Here is a 17,065-nt window from a genome sequence, read left to right as displayed (position 1 = left end):
TGTTTGAAGGTGGTTTTGCTGGAGGAAGCTCTGACTTCAGGGAGAGCTTCGAAGTCCCTGGTATAGATGGCTACAGTATCAAAATTGGCATTGGGTACTGCAAGATAGATATAAGTTTATTCGGCCATTGACCAGCAAATGCATTGTACTCCAATGCAAATGCCGTCTAGATGCCTGGGCCGTCTACATTGAGGGGCTTGCCATTTAAAGAGCTGCGGGTACCTGAGAGTAATTTGTCTTGCCACCAGGAGGAAAAGAAACTGAGGCGAGAGGATAAGTCGGGCTCTCCACCCTCTAAGAAACATAGGGAGAAGAGTCATTGGAAAGAGAGTTGTCTGTCGCCGCCCAGCACTATGACTCCTTCTCCGTCTGGTTTACAGTGTCTGGCAAATCTGTTGCCCTTACAATGCCTGACGAACCCCTCACCATCAAAATTGATGCCTGAACGGGGAAGGACTCCTGTTTTGTCGGACTCTATGCCTCGATGTTGAGCAGTGTCTCTGTCACCAGCACCTACATGGTGGCAATTCCCATCAACCTCAAGGACTGTGATGGACTCTGCATCGATGTTGAGGTGGGAGTGCCAATCGCCTGTAGTATTGATGATGACACCAAGGCTGTCTTGGATCCTGAAACAGCCCAGGATATCCTTTCGATGTTGGAATTGGGGGAGAACACCCCTTCAGTATCAGTGTTTCGAGGTTTCTTGAGCCAAGGTCTCGATGTGTCCTTTTCTCGACAATTGGCTGATAACAGCAAGAACAAAAGATGAATTATGTCCACAGATCATAACTGATCTGCATGACAACACTTCTGAAAACATTGGGCATCCAAATAAATTGAGGGGAAAGTCTCATTTGACACCCTCCAAGAGATTACCATACATACATAGGTGTGGTACTGGACATGGATCGACAGAGAGCATACTTGCCAGAGGAACGATTCCAGAAAATAAGGAAATTGGTGCAGACATTGCAGTTGCATCCAGTACAGCGGGCACACACAGTCCAGGTGTTGGGCCTAATGGCCTCATGTACCGTCACAGTCTGTTATGCGAGACTGAGGAGTCAGACATTTTAGCAATGGTATCAGTCAGCTTTCTGGCCAAATGTGGACAGCCAAAACCACCTACTACACCTACCGGACATGGTGCTAATATCGCTAGTATGGTGGACATAGGAACATAGGAAACTGCCATATTCTGAGTCAGACCATTGGTCTATCTAGCTCAGTATTGTCTTCACAGACTGGCAGCAGCTTCCTCAAGGTTGCAGGCAGGAATCTCTCTCAGCCCTATCTTGGACAAGCCAGGGAGGGAACTTGAAACCTTCTGCTCTTCTCAGAGAGGCTTCATCCCCTGAGGGGAATATCTTGCAGTGCTCACACATCAAGTCTCCCATTCATATGCAACCAGGGCAGACCCTGCTTAGCTATGGAGACAAGTCATGCTTGCTACCACAAGACCAGCTCTGAAAATCTTCTGGCAGGCACTCCATTCAAAATCCCAGTACCAGAAGTATCAGTAACAACAGAAGCCTCTTTCATAGGTTGGGGAACTCATATGTCTGGACTGGAGGCACAAGAGCGCTGGACCCCAACTCAAAAGCTCTATAAATAAACTTCCTGGAGTTGCTTGCAGTTTTCCGGGCAATAAAGTCATTTCAGGGACATCTGCTCGGAAAGACAGTTCAACTGCAGATGGACAATACAACTGCAATAGTATATGTGAAAAAACGGGGGGGGGGAGTATCCCACTTCCTCTGTAATTTAAGGCAACAGATATGGAACTGGTGCATTCCACAGAAGATTAATCTGGTTGCTATACATGTAAGAAGGGTAAACAATACCCTAGTGGATACCTTGAACGAGTCTCAGGTGCTCCTTCATCAACATGAATGGGAGTTAGATGCAGCTTGTCTAAAAGGACTATTCAAGTCTTGGGGAAAGCCCACAGAACTATTTGCAATGGAAGAGAATGTGAAATGCAGTCAGTATTGCTCAAGAGCGGGGCTGAGAGAGCAATCGAAGGGCGATGTGTTCCAGTACCTGTGGACATGCAATTTATTCTATTTGTCCCCCGCCCCCGTATCCACTGCTCAACTGGGTGGTAGCGAAAATATTACAGGACAGTACTCGGTACATACTAATAACTCCATGATGGCCAAGGCAACCGTGGTTTCAGCAAGTAATCAAATTGTCAGGGGGGAACATGTACGGCTAAAGCAAACAATGGATCTGCTAACTCAAGAGTAGGGCTGCCTGTTGCACCCAAACCTTCAAACATTAAGGCTCATGGCATGGAGGATAAACTATTAGACAACATTCTGCTGAATGACAAAAAAGTGTCTAAAAGGGAAAACTATAATGCAAAATGGAAACGTTCCAAAGTGCATGCAAAGGCCAAGGGCTTTAAAGCCAGGGATGCTTCCATACAAGACATCTTGCGTTATCTTACGACACTGAAGTTGGGAGGCTTAGCACACACCTAACTGAGGGTGCATTTGGCGGCCACTTCCTCCTTCCACGGGGTGTGTGATGGAAGGACCTGTGTTCAGTCATCCTGACAGTAAAAGGTTTCTAAAAGGGGTAACTAATCTGTACCTGCCAGTACACAGACCGATGGATAGGTGGAGTCTTTCCTTGGTCTTGTCTGCCTTGACAGAAAAACCATTTGAACTGATGGCAACAGCAAAGCTTAAAATGGTAACATTAAAGACAGTATTTCTGATAGCCAGTACAATGACAAAAAGGGTGAGTGAGCTCACCTCTTTATGCATAGATGAACCATACACTAAAATCCATAATGATAAGGTTGTGATGCAGTTAGATCCAGAGTTCAGACCTAAAGTTTTTTCAGACTTCCACATGAACCAGAATATTGTTACCCACCTTTTTCCAAAACCCAGAAACACCTCTGGAATGGGCGATGCACAGCCTGGATGTACGATGGGCTCTTCTATTTTATTTGCAACAAATGTCCATAATAAGGAACACAAGACAACTATTGGTCACTTATAAGTGAAAGGATGGGGGACGTCCTGTCTCTAGACAGAGACTTTCTCATTGGCTGGTGGAGATGATCTACCTGGCATCCAAGGTGCAAAAGGTAGATCCTCCTTAAAGCTGTAAAGGCTCACTCTATAAGGGCGTATGCATCCTCAGCAGTGCATTCATTCATTCATTCATTCATTCAATTTCTATACCACCCTTCCAAAAATGTCTCAGGGAATTACACAGAGAAATAATAAATAAATAAGATGGATCCATGTCCCCAAAGGGCTCACAAACGAAAAAGAAACATAAGATAGAAACCAGCAACAGTCACTGGAGGTACTGTGCTGGGGGTGGATAGGGCCAGTTACTCTCCCCCTGCTAAATAAAAGAATCACCACATTAAAAGGTGCCTCTGTCAAGAATAAAATTCAAGGACATTTGCATGGCTGCAATGTGGGCATCAGAAGAGACGTTTGTGAAACACTGTGTGGTGGACCTCCGCTCTACAGTGGCAGCAAATTTTGGGAGAGGTGTACTCAAGCGAGTTTTGAATTAACTGGTTGCTCCCATCTCCAGGAGTAGTGAAGCTCACTTTTATGGATCACTTTTATGGATGTTACCAGATCACGACCTAGAGAAATAGATAGCTTACCTGTAACAGGTGATCTGGTAGTGATCCGGTAACATTCATAAAACTCTCTCATCTGTCCCTGAAACAGCTACTGCAAACATATAGTCTATCTACAAAAGGTACAGCAAACAGCTGCATTGGAGCGGCCAAAAAGAAACTGAGCTGAGGTGCCAAACCTCCGATATGAGCAGGCACGAAGCACATGCAGAGGCGGTTGATTGGCACCATGAGGAGCTAACGATTTCTACCCGAAGTGTTCTGCGCAGGCACAGAACCCACTTTTATTAATGTTACCAGATCTCCTGTTACAGGTAAGCAACCTGTTTTTCCACAAAGGTATGAGCCTTTGTGGAAGAGTTGTGAACTATCATCCAAACATAATATCTTCTAATTCCTCCCTCCCCCGCTAAAAAAAAGTATTAATTTGGGGTTTGTTTTACATTTCCTGCATATAAGATTCATTCAAAAAACAGGCTTGTCTAATTTTTCTTCAAGGCTATCTTTAATGTTGTAGGAGTCCTTGCTTGGCGTTATATTCTACATGCTCTCTCTGGCTAGGACAAAAGTGTGCACCTGAGAATTAGCATTGCATTCTGTTACATTAAGTATTATGTGGAGAAAATCTAATGTAGGAAATCAAAAGTAACTTTGGGGGTTACTTTTGATTCTCATACACTAGATTTTTCTGTTACATAACACAGATTTATTTTAAGTATTTTATCTGAGTGAAACAAGTGTGAGAATTCTAAATGTCTCTTATAAATTAAATGTTTAAAGTGTGGAATGTAAGCAAGTTGAAGAATCACCAAAATGGTTTCCAGTCTTATCAGATGTTGCCATCTGCTGATGAAAAACTATACTGCGTTTTGCTAACAATTTATTGCTAGATTTTTTGCTATTATGGTAGGACATGTATTTATACACGTGGACAAATGTGTTGGTACCCTTATAGCTCATTGAAAAAGTGTTTTATGCCTCCTGAAAAGCGATTGTCCCATGTATACCTGCATGCCTTTGATATGTCATCGAGTAAAGCAAAGCAAGTGTGAAACGAGGTAAAGTATTGCTTATTCTACAAAGATATTCTAAAGGGGCCTGGACACATTTGTTAGTAAAAGATCATAAATAATTGGATTAGAGTGATTTTTCAAATTAGCTGTTTTCTTTCATTAGTCTCACACATGTCTCCAATCGTGCAATCAGTCATTCAGCCTCTTGAAATGGAGAAAAGCAGTCTCTCTGCTGTTTGTTATCATTGTGTGTCCAACAATGAACATGGACCAAAGAAAGCAAAGGAGAGAATTGTCTGAGGAGATCAGAAAGAAAATTATAGAAAAGCATGTTAAAGCAAAGGCTATAAGACCATCTCCAAGCAGTTTGATGTTCCTGTGACAACAGTTGCAAATATGATTAAGAAGTTCATGGTCCATGGGACTGTAGCCAACCTCCCTGGATGCAGCCGCTAGAGGAAAATCGACCCCAGAATGGGCAGAAGGATAGTGAGAATGGTAGAGCACAACTTCCAAAGAGATACAAGCTGAACTCCAAGGTCAAGGTCCATCAGTGTCTGATCGCACCCTCTGTCGCTTTTTGAGTGACAGTAGGCTCAATGGAAGAAGACCCAGGAGGACTCCACTGCTGAAAGAAAAACGTTAAAAAGCCAGACTGGAATTTGCTAAAATGCATATTGACGAGCCACAATGCTTCTGGGAGAATGTCTTTTGGACAGATGAGACAAAACTGGAGCTTTTTGGCAAGTCATATCAGCTCTATGTCCACAGACGATAAAATGAAGCTTTCAAAGAAAAGAACACCATACCTACTTGTGAAACATGGAGGAGGCTCAGTTATGTTTTGGGGCTGCTTTGCTGCGTCTGGCACGGGGTGCCTTGAGTCTGTGCAGGGAACAATGAAATCTCAAGACTATCAAGACATTCTGGAGCGAAACATACTGCCCAGTGTCAGAAAGCTCTGTCTCAGTCGCAGGTCATGGATCCTCCAACAGGACAATGACCCCAAACACACAGCTAAAAGCACCCAAGAATGGCTAAGAAGAAAACATTGGACTATTCTGAAGTGGCCTTCTATGAATCCTGATTTGAATCCAATTGAAGATCTATGGAAAGAACGGAAACCTGCAGTCTGGAGAAGGCACCCTTCAAACCTGACACAGTTGAAGCAGTTTGCTCAGGGCCAAACTACCTGTAGAGAGGTGCAGAAGTCTCATTGAGAGCTACAGGAATCGCTTGTTTGCAGTGATTGCCTCTAAAGGTTGTGAAACAAAATATTAGGTTAAGGGTCCCATCATTTTTGTCCAAGCCATTTTCATTTGTGTTATTATTTGAAATATTCTGTTGCATCAAAACTCTAAAGCAAAATCTGATTTTTGTTAAATGCAGAATAAACAACGATGGGTGTCAATTACTTTTGTCAGTTTCAAGTTATTTCAGAGACAATTGTGGGTTCTTCTTTTTTCGTGGAGGGGTACCAACACATTTGTCCACGTGTGTATCTGTCAGTCATATTTGTAACCTGCCTTTCCTTCAAGAAACTTACGGTGCTGTATGTGAAGCTATTACATTTTATCCTTGAACCGGTACTATGAGGTTGGGTGGGCGAGGGATGACTAGCCCAAGATATCCAATGACCTTCATGGCCAAGCAAGGATTTGAACCCAAATCTTTCTGGTCCAAGTCAAACATGAAACTAGCTGGGTGACTCTGGGCCAGTCACTTCTCTCTCAGCCTAACCTACTTCACAGGGTTGTTGTGAAAGAGAAACTCAAGTATGTAGTACACCGCTCTGGGCTCCTTGGAGGAAGAGCGGGATATAAATGTAACAATAATAATAGTGATAATATACTTTTTCTTTTAAAGGCTCTGGGAGTATCCAGTCAGAATGACCGATCAACAATAAAAAAGAAAATTAAAGATATTAAAAAGGCACAAGAAAAACTGGAGAAACAAAAAGAAAGGTTTCAAAAGAAAGAGAAGGAAGTTCGGAGAAGTGGCAGAATGGTTGCCACTGTAGAATCAAGCTGCTAACATGATTTGATGCCATATGCAACTACTTACACTGGTGTAGTCTCAAGGCCTAAAATGGAACTGACCCAGTGGAATGCTTCATTTTTTTATTTTATCATAGACTTTACTTCAGCTTAAAGAAGTGTAATGATTGTATATTACTGTATAATTATTGATGGGGCAGAGGGGAAATAGTTTTTACATTACAGGCTTTTTTACCCCCAATTTCCATTATCTTTCCCCATTTATATGATTCATTAAATGATTTTAATATTTAGATTATTACTAATACTAATGGAAAATAAATTAACCTTGTCTTATGTAATGTGTGTGTATATATATATATGTATGTTTGGCTATTCTAACTCCCTGAAGTGTCTATTGAAAGTGGTATGTACAGTTCATGAAAAATAGGATGGGACACAGATTACAGTATGATGTTGGGTGCTATCTGGTATAGAGACAATATCAGGTCATTATGTTCTGTTAGAGATAGTTTGACACTAGTGTTGTATAGAGAAAAATTAAGTTTAAAAAAAGTAATAGAAAATTAAATTAATCATATTTCAGATTTAATGAAGTGTTTAAAATCCTGTATTTTCCAGAGTCCATTTTAAATTCAAAACTTATTGTAGTAATATAATTTGTGAGTTACATTTTTACTTTATTTTCTAAAATAAGATAACATTAAATTTAAGTTGTCTAGTATGTTGGAGCAGGATTTCAAAATTTATAGATCATTTTTTACACTTTTGTATGTAATACAGTTTTATGTGATGAGATGATTGTTACACATGCATTTTGCTTTCCTAGTCAAGACATTTGAGGACCAAAATTATATTTTTGCCAATTTTTAAGTGCTATTGGTCTTCCAGACTTAAAATGATACTATGATGGGAATAGCCAGAAAAAGCATCAATGAAGTACTGGGTTTCTACATTGTATATGTTTACATTGTAGACTACACAATGTCTTCCTTTCTATGAGCTCGATTTGATTTCGAGAATAGTGTAACACAGTTGTCATATGCTAGTAGATAACACCGTGTGATCTGTTGTAGAAAAATATACTTCATTAATTAGAGTGACACTTTTGAAAAATTGAATAAACTTCATTCAGAAAAGAGCACCCTGGATTTTGGCATTTTTAGCATGTCCTGTGAATTAAATTAATGCAAATATATGAATGATGTGCTCTTTTTTTGATAATATGTAAATTCTCGGTTGATATTTTATGTATTTGTAGAGAAACATTACACTGCCAAACTGTATTTTCTGGGGAAAGACTATATTAGACTATGGAAATACTTAAATATTTCCAGAATAAGATATACATTCATATCATAATAGTACTATTACGTTTAAGATCTGGAGAATAATTTTGAAATGGATAATGCTTCCTACCAAGCAGCTACTTTACTGGATGCAGGCTAATTGTGCTATTGACAAAGTTCAGGCCAACTTCCTTGAAATGCCAGGGGAGAATCTTATCCATGGTTTAAGTTGCTGAAAACTGAAGAGCTGTTTGCATAGGGGACTTGACAGGTGAAACTTGCTGAATTGTTAGCTGGCAGTTACAAAAAGCCTAGTTCAACTAATGACTACAAGGAGAAGTTGCTGCTTGTAAAATAGCCAGGGTATTTATTCCAGCATTCTGTTTTTCAAATCAAATGCTGTAGTGTTGGCGATTGAATCACCTAACAATGTGGATAACCTTGTGCTGAAATTCTAAGGAGACCAGTCATGTCCATCAAAACATTCTTGGGTGGAGCCCCAAGTGCTGTTTGATGGGCCTATACAAAGTTTTGGCTTTTAAATGTCACAACCAAATCATCTGCACATTACCCTGGCTGTGGGTAACCACTTCCAGTGCTTACCTGTGTGCAGCAGTCCTTTGCATAGCAATGGGAACTGCCATATAAGGGATTCAAAGCCACAGTGCTGTGCTGGGAATGGAACATGGGTACTTACCGTGAAGGTTTCTTCTTGCTGGTATAAGAGGGCACCCATTGTGGGCTTTCTCCTCTCACGTGCTCCAGAGAGAGGACTTAATCAAATTAAGAGAGCCTTTAAGAGCTGATGGAGGAGAAACCCCACTCAGTTCTGTTGACAAGTCAATTGTAGAAGAGGCCACTTGGAATATGAAGAGGAAAAATTGGTTAAAGCAGGAAACAGACTAAGTAATGTTAAGTCATGAGACCCAGCCGCCAATTGGGATGTCATGGGTGCTCTCCACTACACCAGCAAAAAGAAACCTTCACAGTAAGTACCGATGTTCCATTCTCTGCTGGTGTAGCAGGGCACCCATTGTGGAATATACTACAGCTAACATCCCAGGGTGGGGGAGGAGGATAGGTCTAGGGGAGAGCAAGCACTTGCTGAAGGACTCAACAGTGGAATACTGCTTGGGTTGAGGCATTCCAATTTGCAGTTTCTCATGAATATGGAGGGAGTCTTGCGTATTGCTGCTCAACAGTTTTCATGAAGAGATGCGTTGGTGGGAAATGCTGCCAAGGTAAATGCTGCCCTGATAGAATGGGCTGAAACATGGGATGGTGGAGTCAAATGCTGAAGCTTGTAGGCTAGGAAGATGCAGGCCTTAATCCACCTAGCGATGGTCGATACAGAGGCTTTTTGGTCTTTGGTTAAGGTTGACAGGGAAGGGACTAACAAGGAGTTGGATTTCCTGAAGGGATGTGTGCGTTTAATATTATGCAGAGGGCACTGCATAAGTTGGGTTTGTGCCATTGCTTTTCTTTAGGGTGAGATGGATGAGGACAGAAGGAAGTTAGGCAAATATCCTGAGATCTGTGGAAAGTAGAATTAACCTTTGATATGAAAGTTGCATACAGCATCCTTGGGTGGGGGAAACACAGAAGTTGTACATGATGAACAATGCCTGGAGCTCAGAAGTGAAGTGATCTAGTGAAGTGATGCCGATCAGGAAGTCAAGTTTGAATGAGATGAGTCAAAGGGAGGCAGTGTGGAAGGACTGAAATGGTGGGAGGTGAAGGACTCTGAGTACCGTATGAAGGTTCCAAGAAGGAAACTGATGAATAGTGGGCGGAGCCAACTGTGTTGCTCCTCATAGAAAATACTTCAGGTAAAGATTGGTCTCCAGGTTATGGCAGGAACTGAGGAAAGCAAACTAGCCAGGAAGGAAGCCTGTCTTTTTTCAGCATGTTGGACTTGAAGCCTTTATCCAAGCCTACTTGTAAGAAGAGGAGGAGCTCTCTGCTGAATTTTGTAATGTGGAGAGTTGAATGTCACCCAGCAAAGGAAGGTTTTCTGCCTATGCTGGTATATACAATTAGTCACCGTGCAGCAAACCATAACAGGAGGGGTTGGGATGAACAATTGGACCTTGATGGAGATCTTCATGAAAAAGAAGGAAGAGGTGTTGTGGTGTTGCAAGTTGTACAATGTCTGAGAACTATGGTCCTCAGGACCACTGGGGAGGATTAGGATTACCTGTGTCTATTCCATTCAAAGTTCTGAGGTATCTGTTTAGTGAGAGAACTGGAGGGAATGCATAAAGGAGGCCATGGCACTGAGAGTGCATCCTCTGCTGGGAAGCAAAATAAGTATCTGGGCAGCTGTGTATTTGTTGGAGGACGTCCCAACTGATTGTTTGATCTATTGGAAGACTGAGAGTTTGAGATTTCACTCTACCAGATGGAAGTCTTGCTGGTTAAGCTAGTCTGCTCTCATATTCAGGATCCCGCTGATATGGTATGCTGTGATTATCACCAAGTGCTATTCTGCTCATGTGATTATAATGAAGGTCTCTTGGTGAACTGACCTTGATCTGGTCCTGCCCTGGTGGTTTATATGTGCTTTTGCCGTGCGGATCTGTCCTGATGAGGACATGTTTCCCCTGAATCTGGTGTTAGAGATAACAAAGATGATAGAGGATGGATCCAAGAAGAAAGAATTAGTGTCAGAGGTAAAGGTAAATGGAAGGTGAGTAGACTGAAGAAACAGCTAAAGCTGTGGCAGAGTAGCTCTCTGGAACAAAGGCTGTACAAAAAGAACTAATTGGGTATTCCTCCTTCACTGACTCTTAAAGGCTCTCTTAATTTGAATGTCTGGCCTCTGGAGCATGTGGCCTAACAGGCCTGTCTCCAACCTAACGTGGCTGGGCAAGGTAACAGAGAGTGGTGGCCTCCCCACTCCAGAAAGCCTTGGAAGAAACTGATTATCTAGACCTATTTTCGACTAGCTCTCGGGTGGGCTATGGGGTGGAAACGGCCTTGGTTGGCCTGATGGATGGTCTCCAATTAGGAACTGACAGGGGGAATGTGACTCCATTGGTAGTTCTGGACCTCTCGGCAGCTTTCAATGCTATCTGCCATCGTATCCTGGAACATCTGCTTTATGGTGGTTTCGCTCCTACCTCTTGGGCAGGTTCCAGATGGGGTCCCTTGGAGACTCTCCAGAGGTAAGTGCCAGGAGTGGCCAGCTGCTCTGTGAATCGGGTGATGTGCAGATAATTTGGTTTTGATGCTTCAAAGCCAAAACCTTGCACAGGCTTACTGTTTGCAATAAAATCCATTTTTAAAACATCGTATTCCGGATCTTAAGTATACAATTGCACTGAATTAGTCCACCACTCTACTTATTTATTTGACATATTTTATACTGACCAAAACACAAGTCTCTGGGCAGTTTACAACAAAACAATAAAAACAAAATAAAAAGATTAAAACACTATAACAATTTAAAATTTAAAACACCATTAACACTATTAAAAACCATCAAGCTATTAAAACAGTATCTAATTAAAAGCCTGGTTGAACAAATGTGTCTTGACTGGCTTTTTAAAAGTTGCAAGAGATGCCGGGGCGGGGGCCCCCTCATATTTCAGCAGGGAGCTCATTCCAAAGCCTCGGTGCAGCAACGGAGAAGGCCCGTCCCAGAGTAGCCGCCAGATGAGCCAGTGGCAACAAGGGCCTGCTGACAAACCTCGCTCAAGCTGTTTAGGGCTTTATAGGTTATAACCAAGACCTTGTATTTTGCCAGAAACTTATTGGCAACCATTGTAGCTCTTTGAAGATAGGAGTGATATGGTTTCTCCAAGATGACCCAGAGACTAACCTGGCTGCCGCATTCTGGCCCAACTGCAGTTTCTGGATTACATACAAAGGCAGCCCCACATAGAGTGCATTGCAGTAGTCAAGTCAGGAGCTGACCAGCAGCTGTACTACTGTTCTGAGATCATTTGTCTGACGTATCAAACAAAGCTGATCATTTGTCTGACGTATCAAACAAAGGAGCAACATACACAAGGCATCAGATATCTCATTCTTCCTAGTTATCTAACAACAATCTTGAAATTGCTCTGAAGAAAAGTGTTGGGGTCTTCAGATTATCCATTATTACTGATGATGGCACATGGTCTTCTGCTCTGAAGGAGGCCTGGTCTGTGCTCCTGTTTTATGTGGTTACTGCCACTGATGTTGCAGGAAGCAAAGCTCGTAAATCTGGACCATAAAATCACAAGACCCAACTGGTAACTGCAGCCTCTTGGTGAGATATGTATTTACTACAGATTCAGAAGCCTAGAGATATTGCAAGAGTGGCTCCCTAAGTTGTTTTTTTTAATTACAATAATCAAATACGCCCCCTTAATCATTAAGACAGTTTTAGAAGTCCTAAAACAACCTACATGCTATAAATATGCATTTGTGCAAGTTCCCATTTATTCAAAGTATGACACTAAAAATACTGGTGGTTTCTAGAGTGAAGTGATCATGAGTGAAACAGCCGTAGACATCCACACAATTAATGGGCTGAAAACCTGATTTTTAAAAAATGCTTAGGCTTTATTGGTTCTTACAAAAATCATTGCAAGCCATTTTCTTACCTGCCAAACTTTCACAGTACAAGATTTAAAATCCTAGATAAAAAAAAGTCTATTTTGTTTCCATTTTATTCATCTGCAAGCAATTTTTTTAACCTTGTTCTAGTAGTAGCAGTAAGTGAATAATCCTTAAAAGGCTCATAAATTAATATTTTCTGAAATACTGCATTAATGGGAATCCAACTTAACAGTAAATCAACTAATTATACCTATGATCAAGCACAGAGATCACCACAGTTAGTTATGGATATCTCTACATTTTCAGTAGTTTAAATTAAAGAACCAGTCAGTCATCCCAATCCAGCTAAGACAATGCGAATAAATAACCAGACTTCTAGATGCAGATCCTGTTGGTAAACAGATAAAGAAGCATCTGTTACCAGGCTCCATGCAGAGACCTACCTATTACTGGATTGGGAGCTAGGAGTACAGTCCTTCAAAGCAAGAGGTTGCTGCCTCTGCCCTTTTCCAAAGACAGGTAACCAAAGCTGTGAATGGCAGGTCTGAGTATCAACTTTTTATAGTGCTAAGCTTATCAAAATCCTTAATTACTAGCTCATGGCAGGATTTATCTTTTCCAAAAGTATAGTTGACTGCTGGTCTGCTTTTCCCCCCTCATCACTCAAAACTTAACACACATCATTTGGTACCGCCATTGCTTTTAAAGGGGCCTTATTCCTGAGTAAGTATATTTAGACTCACAGGGTAGATTCACACATAATTGCAAGTATGTCGGAGAAAACTGCCAGATCTGGTTCAATGAATCCATTAGAAATGGATTCTGTGCTTGTGCTGAAGCCTGTCTGTGTGGACTACCACAGCTCCCCTCGGCGCTTGCACCCCGTGTGACCATGTGGCTATTTAAGGCGAGAGGAAGGGCCAGTACTTCCGTTCCTGGACGGCCCCAGTGAATGTGTGCTCCTAGTACTCACTAGTAGTTTCATCTCTTTCTATTTAATGAGAACACACCAATGTCAGGTGGATGACATCAGGTCCCCTCTTAACATCCAACATTTGCCTGACATTTGCACCCTACATTTGAAGGTGGATGGAGAAGACTCTATCCACCAGACATGGAAAGGGGTGGAAATAGCAAATGCATGCTTGCCATGAATTGGCAGTTTTCTCTTGCTTACTTGCCACAGTAGTGTGTGAGTCTGTGCACAATCTTGGATGCTGCAAGCTTGCTAATGAAGTTCTGAAATTACATTCTTTATTTCTTCATGCACATGTTAGAGGGCCACAAGTAGGGGCAACTGAATTACTGTTATCATGGATGGGAATTAAAGCTATAAGAAATTATTATTAGTATAAGATACCATAGAGTGAATTATCAGCTACCAATATCCCAGAAAGCCTGGAACGAAAAAGTTGAATGGATAGTCTCCATCTTGGGCATTATATCACATATGCTGACTATACAAGTCACAGTAAGAGGAAGTGCTTGTGTATACATTTCCATATATGCAGTGTTCATGAAGCAGGGAAAGCTTATGAATGTCTGCTCAACAAATTAAAGTATACCAGTGTCCACCTGACATTAGTACAGAACTGACAGTGAACAGAAATTTTGGGTGAGCAACTGTTCTGAAAATTATGCACAACTATGTTAGTTTTCCCCTTTATTTCTAAAGGGAGGTGCTATTTGGATCAGGTTGTGGCCACCCCAAACCAAATCTGCAGCCCTGTCATTGGTTTTTGAAGGGGAGTGGGATTACAGAAAACACCACACACACAGCTCCAACGTAAGGTAGTTTGACCCTGTAAGTTTTCCTTGCACTTTAGGCATCAAATTCACTAAAAATTACTATGATAGTAATAAGGGATTACCAGACACAGAATTCAATTGAATTCAGTGGAATGCACTTAATTTAATGCTACTGCTTTAACTTTGGTCAAGTTTGTATGGAAAAAGGTGGCGAGACATACATTTTCCATTTAAAAGGCCAGAATGGTATGAAACATGCACTCTAAAGGGAAACTAGGGAACCGATGGCCCACATGCAATGCAGCATTGGGCAGGCTGTTGTAATACAAACACAATGTCAAAGCAGTTCTGCAAGAGCGCTCTTGTACAACTGTCAAAACTGCATGAATGCAGTTTCACAGCTGTTGGAAATAATGGCTCACACAATGGCATTTGCAGTTTTTTGGCACAACTGCACCGCTGTGTTTTCAACCTGCACGCCACCGTGCTGTACATGGGCCAATATGTTGATAATGTTCAACTTTTTTTCCACTAGTAATGCTTTAAAGCAAGATGAAGATAAAGTAAGTACAACCAAATGCATTAAGAGAAATGCTATAGGTGTGTAAAACAAAACTAGTCTATAATGATTAGACTGCAAAAGTATAATGCACAATGATCGAACACAGACTTAACAATCTCTCGTAAAGTTTGCTGTAAAAAAGAAACTGTGCTTAAAAGCTAGGATGAGCATTTAGCAGCTGGTGTGCCTGATCACCACCACAAAAACATGACACGATGCTAGCTGTGCAGGCAGATGATGCACATGTTCAGGAAGCAATACAATGGGTTTTTCTCACCAGTTGTACTTCGCAAAACTAGTGCAAGTGGTATATCCATCTGAAAGGTAGGCAGTACTCTACCAATGCTGACTTATTTCAAAATGGTGGCATGATTCAACCAAAGTTAAACTCTTTTAAACTAATGCCAATATGAGAATTAAAGACCTATTTAACTATCTCAAATTGAAACCAATGATCTGAAATGCTTAATTTTTGGTTGGATTGTGCCCAATGTGTTTGTATTATTTGTAGTAGGGATGTGCATAACCTTTAGCCATCAGAACATTCCGACTCAAAACAGGCTGTTTCAAGATCAATACAGAATGCCCTTCAAATAAATTTCAACATCCCAAGCACCATTTTAGCAGGCTGTTTTCCCCTTGCTGATTGGTTTTCTGGCACTGGCTTCCAATAGGCTTGCAATCTCCTTGCTTCTTGGTTGGCTTGTTATACAAATCAAGTGTTGTCACTGGCACCTGTGCCCCCACTGGCTGACAGGAGGGAGGAGGGAACACAAAAGGAGGAAATTTCACAACTTATTCAAAGGAATTGGGATGCGGAGAGAGCTCTTGAAGATACATCAGGAGAAGAGGAAGGAATCAAGGAAGGCTTGATTTTGTGGTTTTATTTTCTCAGCACTGAGTAAAGAGTGTAATATGCAGTGCTATTGCTGCTATAACTATCTGGTTTTGCTGGATCAAGGTGGGTTGGGTGGTAGGGTATGATGGGTGCTACCTACCAACCCAATCCACAAGAGCTGGGCAAGTGGGCAATTATTAACACATTTTTAACCTTTTCCCCAAACCCCCATAGGATTGGTGGCAGGGCACCTATCATGCCCTACCACCCAACCTACTTTAGTGTTCCTAGGAGCTACCCATGGGAAACAACGGGGTGTTCTGAATCCCCCATTGCTTCCTATGGCTGGAACACTCAAAATATTTTGAGTTCTGTCTAAACAGCCAGTTCAACTGTGTTTTGACAGAATATTTTGACCATTTTGTTTCGTTTCAAGCTCGAAACAAAACACAAAATCCGTTCTGTGCACATTCCTAATTTGTAGCTGCTGAGAAACAAATGCCTAAATATGAAATACCTGACTGTTTTGAGTAGAAGCAAATTGGATGTAAAAAAAATCCTGATATTGTTGTGCAGTACCACAGAGTTGAAATTATAATTATAATTTCCCAGTTAAATGCTTTCAAGATTTTAATGTATGTATGTTTAACTCCAACTGAAATTAATAGGATTCCAGTGCTTCTAATTTTAACTGAATCATACACAAAATATATACCAGAACCTTATGGATTATGGCTGCTATCTACTACTACAAATTCAAATTGCTTGATGTCAAGAAATATTTCGAAAAGAAAAACAGATGATAATTATCTACTATTTCTCACATTGTAGAGTGCTGTGCTAGTGCAACCACTTCCTAAGGGAGATTTATAAGGTAGTTTAAATACTACGAATCTCCATGAATGCTTCATTAGAAAGTTTGATAATCAAAACAGTACAGTATTTGAACAAGCACTGATCTTTTTATCTAACCTACCTAGAACTGTATCCCCGATCCACCTGCTAAAGCAACTTAAGAGCAATGGATTGAAATGCATTAGAAATATGGACTTTTTAAAACAATGCACAGGTATCTAGAAAAAGATGTGACATTCTCATTTAGTGGCTATGTATGTTCCCCTATATAAAATACTCAATCTGTACTGGAGTAAGTCAGGTTTACACAGTCCTGACACACACTGGTACTAAGGCTATTTTTCAGTTTGCCATATCTGTCCCACATGGCTATATGCTGCGGAATGTAGTCATGTCCTTCGGCTCACTACTTGGGACGCACCAGTCATCAGCTTCATGATTTGCTGTGTAATGTCTCCAAGCTGATTTGTTATACACAGGCAGTCTTTCAATAGATTCCGTTGATAAAGCCTGCAGAGGGACAGAGAGAGGAAGTGTTCATATAGCTTGCTAGAATGAGATGCTGTCTTTCCAATGGAAAGTTTGTAGAAAG

At 41.2% G+C, this 17,065-nt stretch overlaps 2 protein-coding genes across 8 annotated transcripts in view; one reads left to right on the top strand and one right to left on the bottom strand.

The window, feature by feature from the left end:
• Positions 1-7,776, top strand: part of LOC128332145 (neurabin-1-like) — a 160,811-nt gene extending 153,035 nt beyond the window's left edge. For all 5 annotated transcript variants that reach the window (XM_053266575.1, XM_053266540.1, XM_053266529.1 and 2 more), the window contains one exon: positions 6,502-7,776. In XM_053266575.1, coding sequence (XP_053122550.1) covers positions 6,502-6,669 — 168 coding nt within the window. In that variant the 3' untranslated portion in view covers positions 6,670-7,776. The remainder of the gene's footprint in view (positions 1-6,501) is intronic.
• Positions 7,777-11,248: 3,472 nt separating this feature from the next.
• Positions 11,249-17,065, bottom strand: part of PDK1 (pyruvate dehydrogenase kinase 1) — a 25,842-nt gene continuing 20,025 nt past the window's right edge. For all 3 annotated transcript variants that reach the window (XM_053266488.1, XM_053266496.1, XM_053266504.1), the window contains exon 11: positions 11,249-16,983. In XM_053266488.1, coding sequence (XP_053122463.1) covers positions 16,843-16,983 — 141 coding nt within the window. In that variant the 3' untranslated portion in view covers positions 11,249-16,842. The remainder of the gene's footprint in view (positions 16,984-17,065) is intronic.

Source organism: Hemicordylus capensis, chromosome 1 (assembly GCF_027244095.1).
Source record: "Hemicordylus capensis ecotype Gifberg chromosome 1, rHemCap1.1.pri, whole genome shotgun sequence".
Taxonomy (NCBI): Eukaryota; Metazoa; Chordata; class Lepidosauria; order Squamata; family Cordylidae; genus Hemicordylus; species Hemicordylus capensis.
This window is presented reverse-complemented; position numbering and strand designations above follow the sequence as displayed.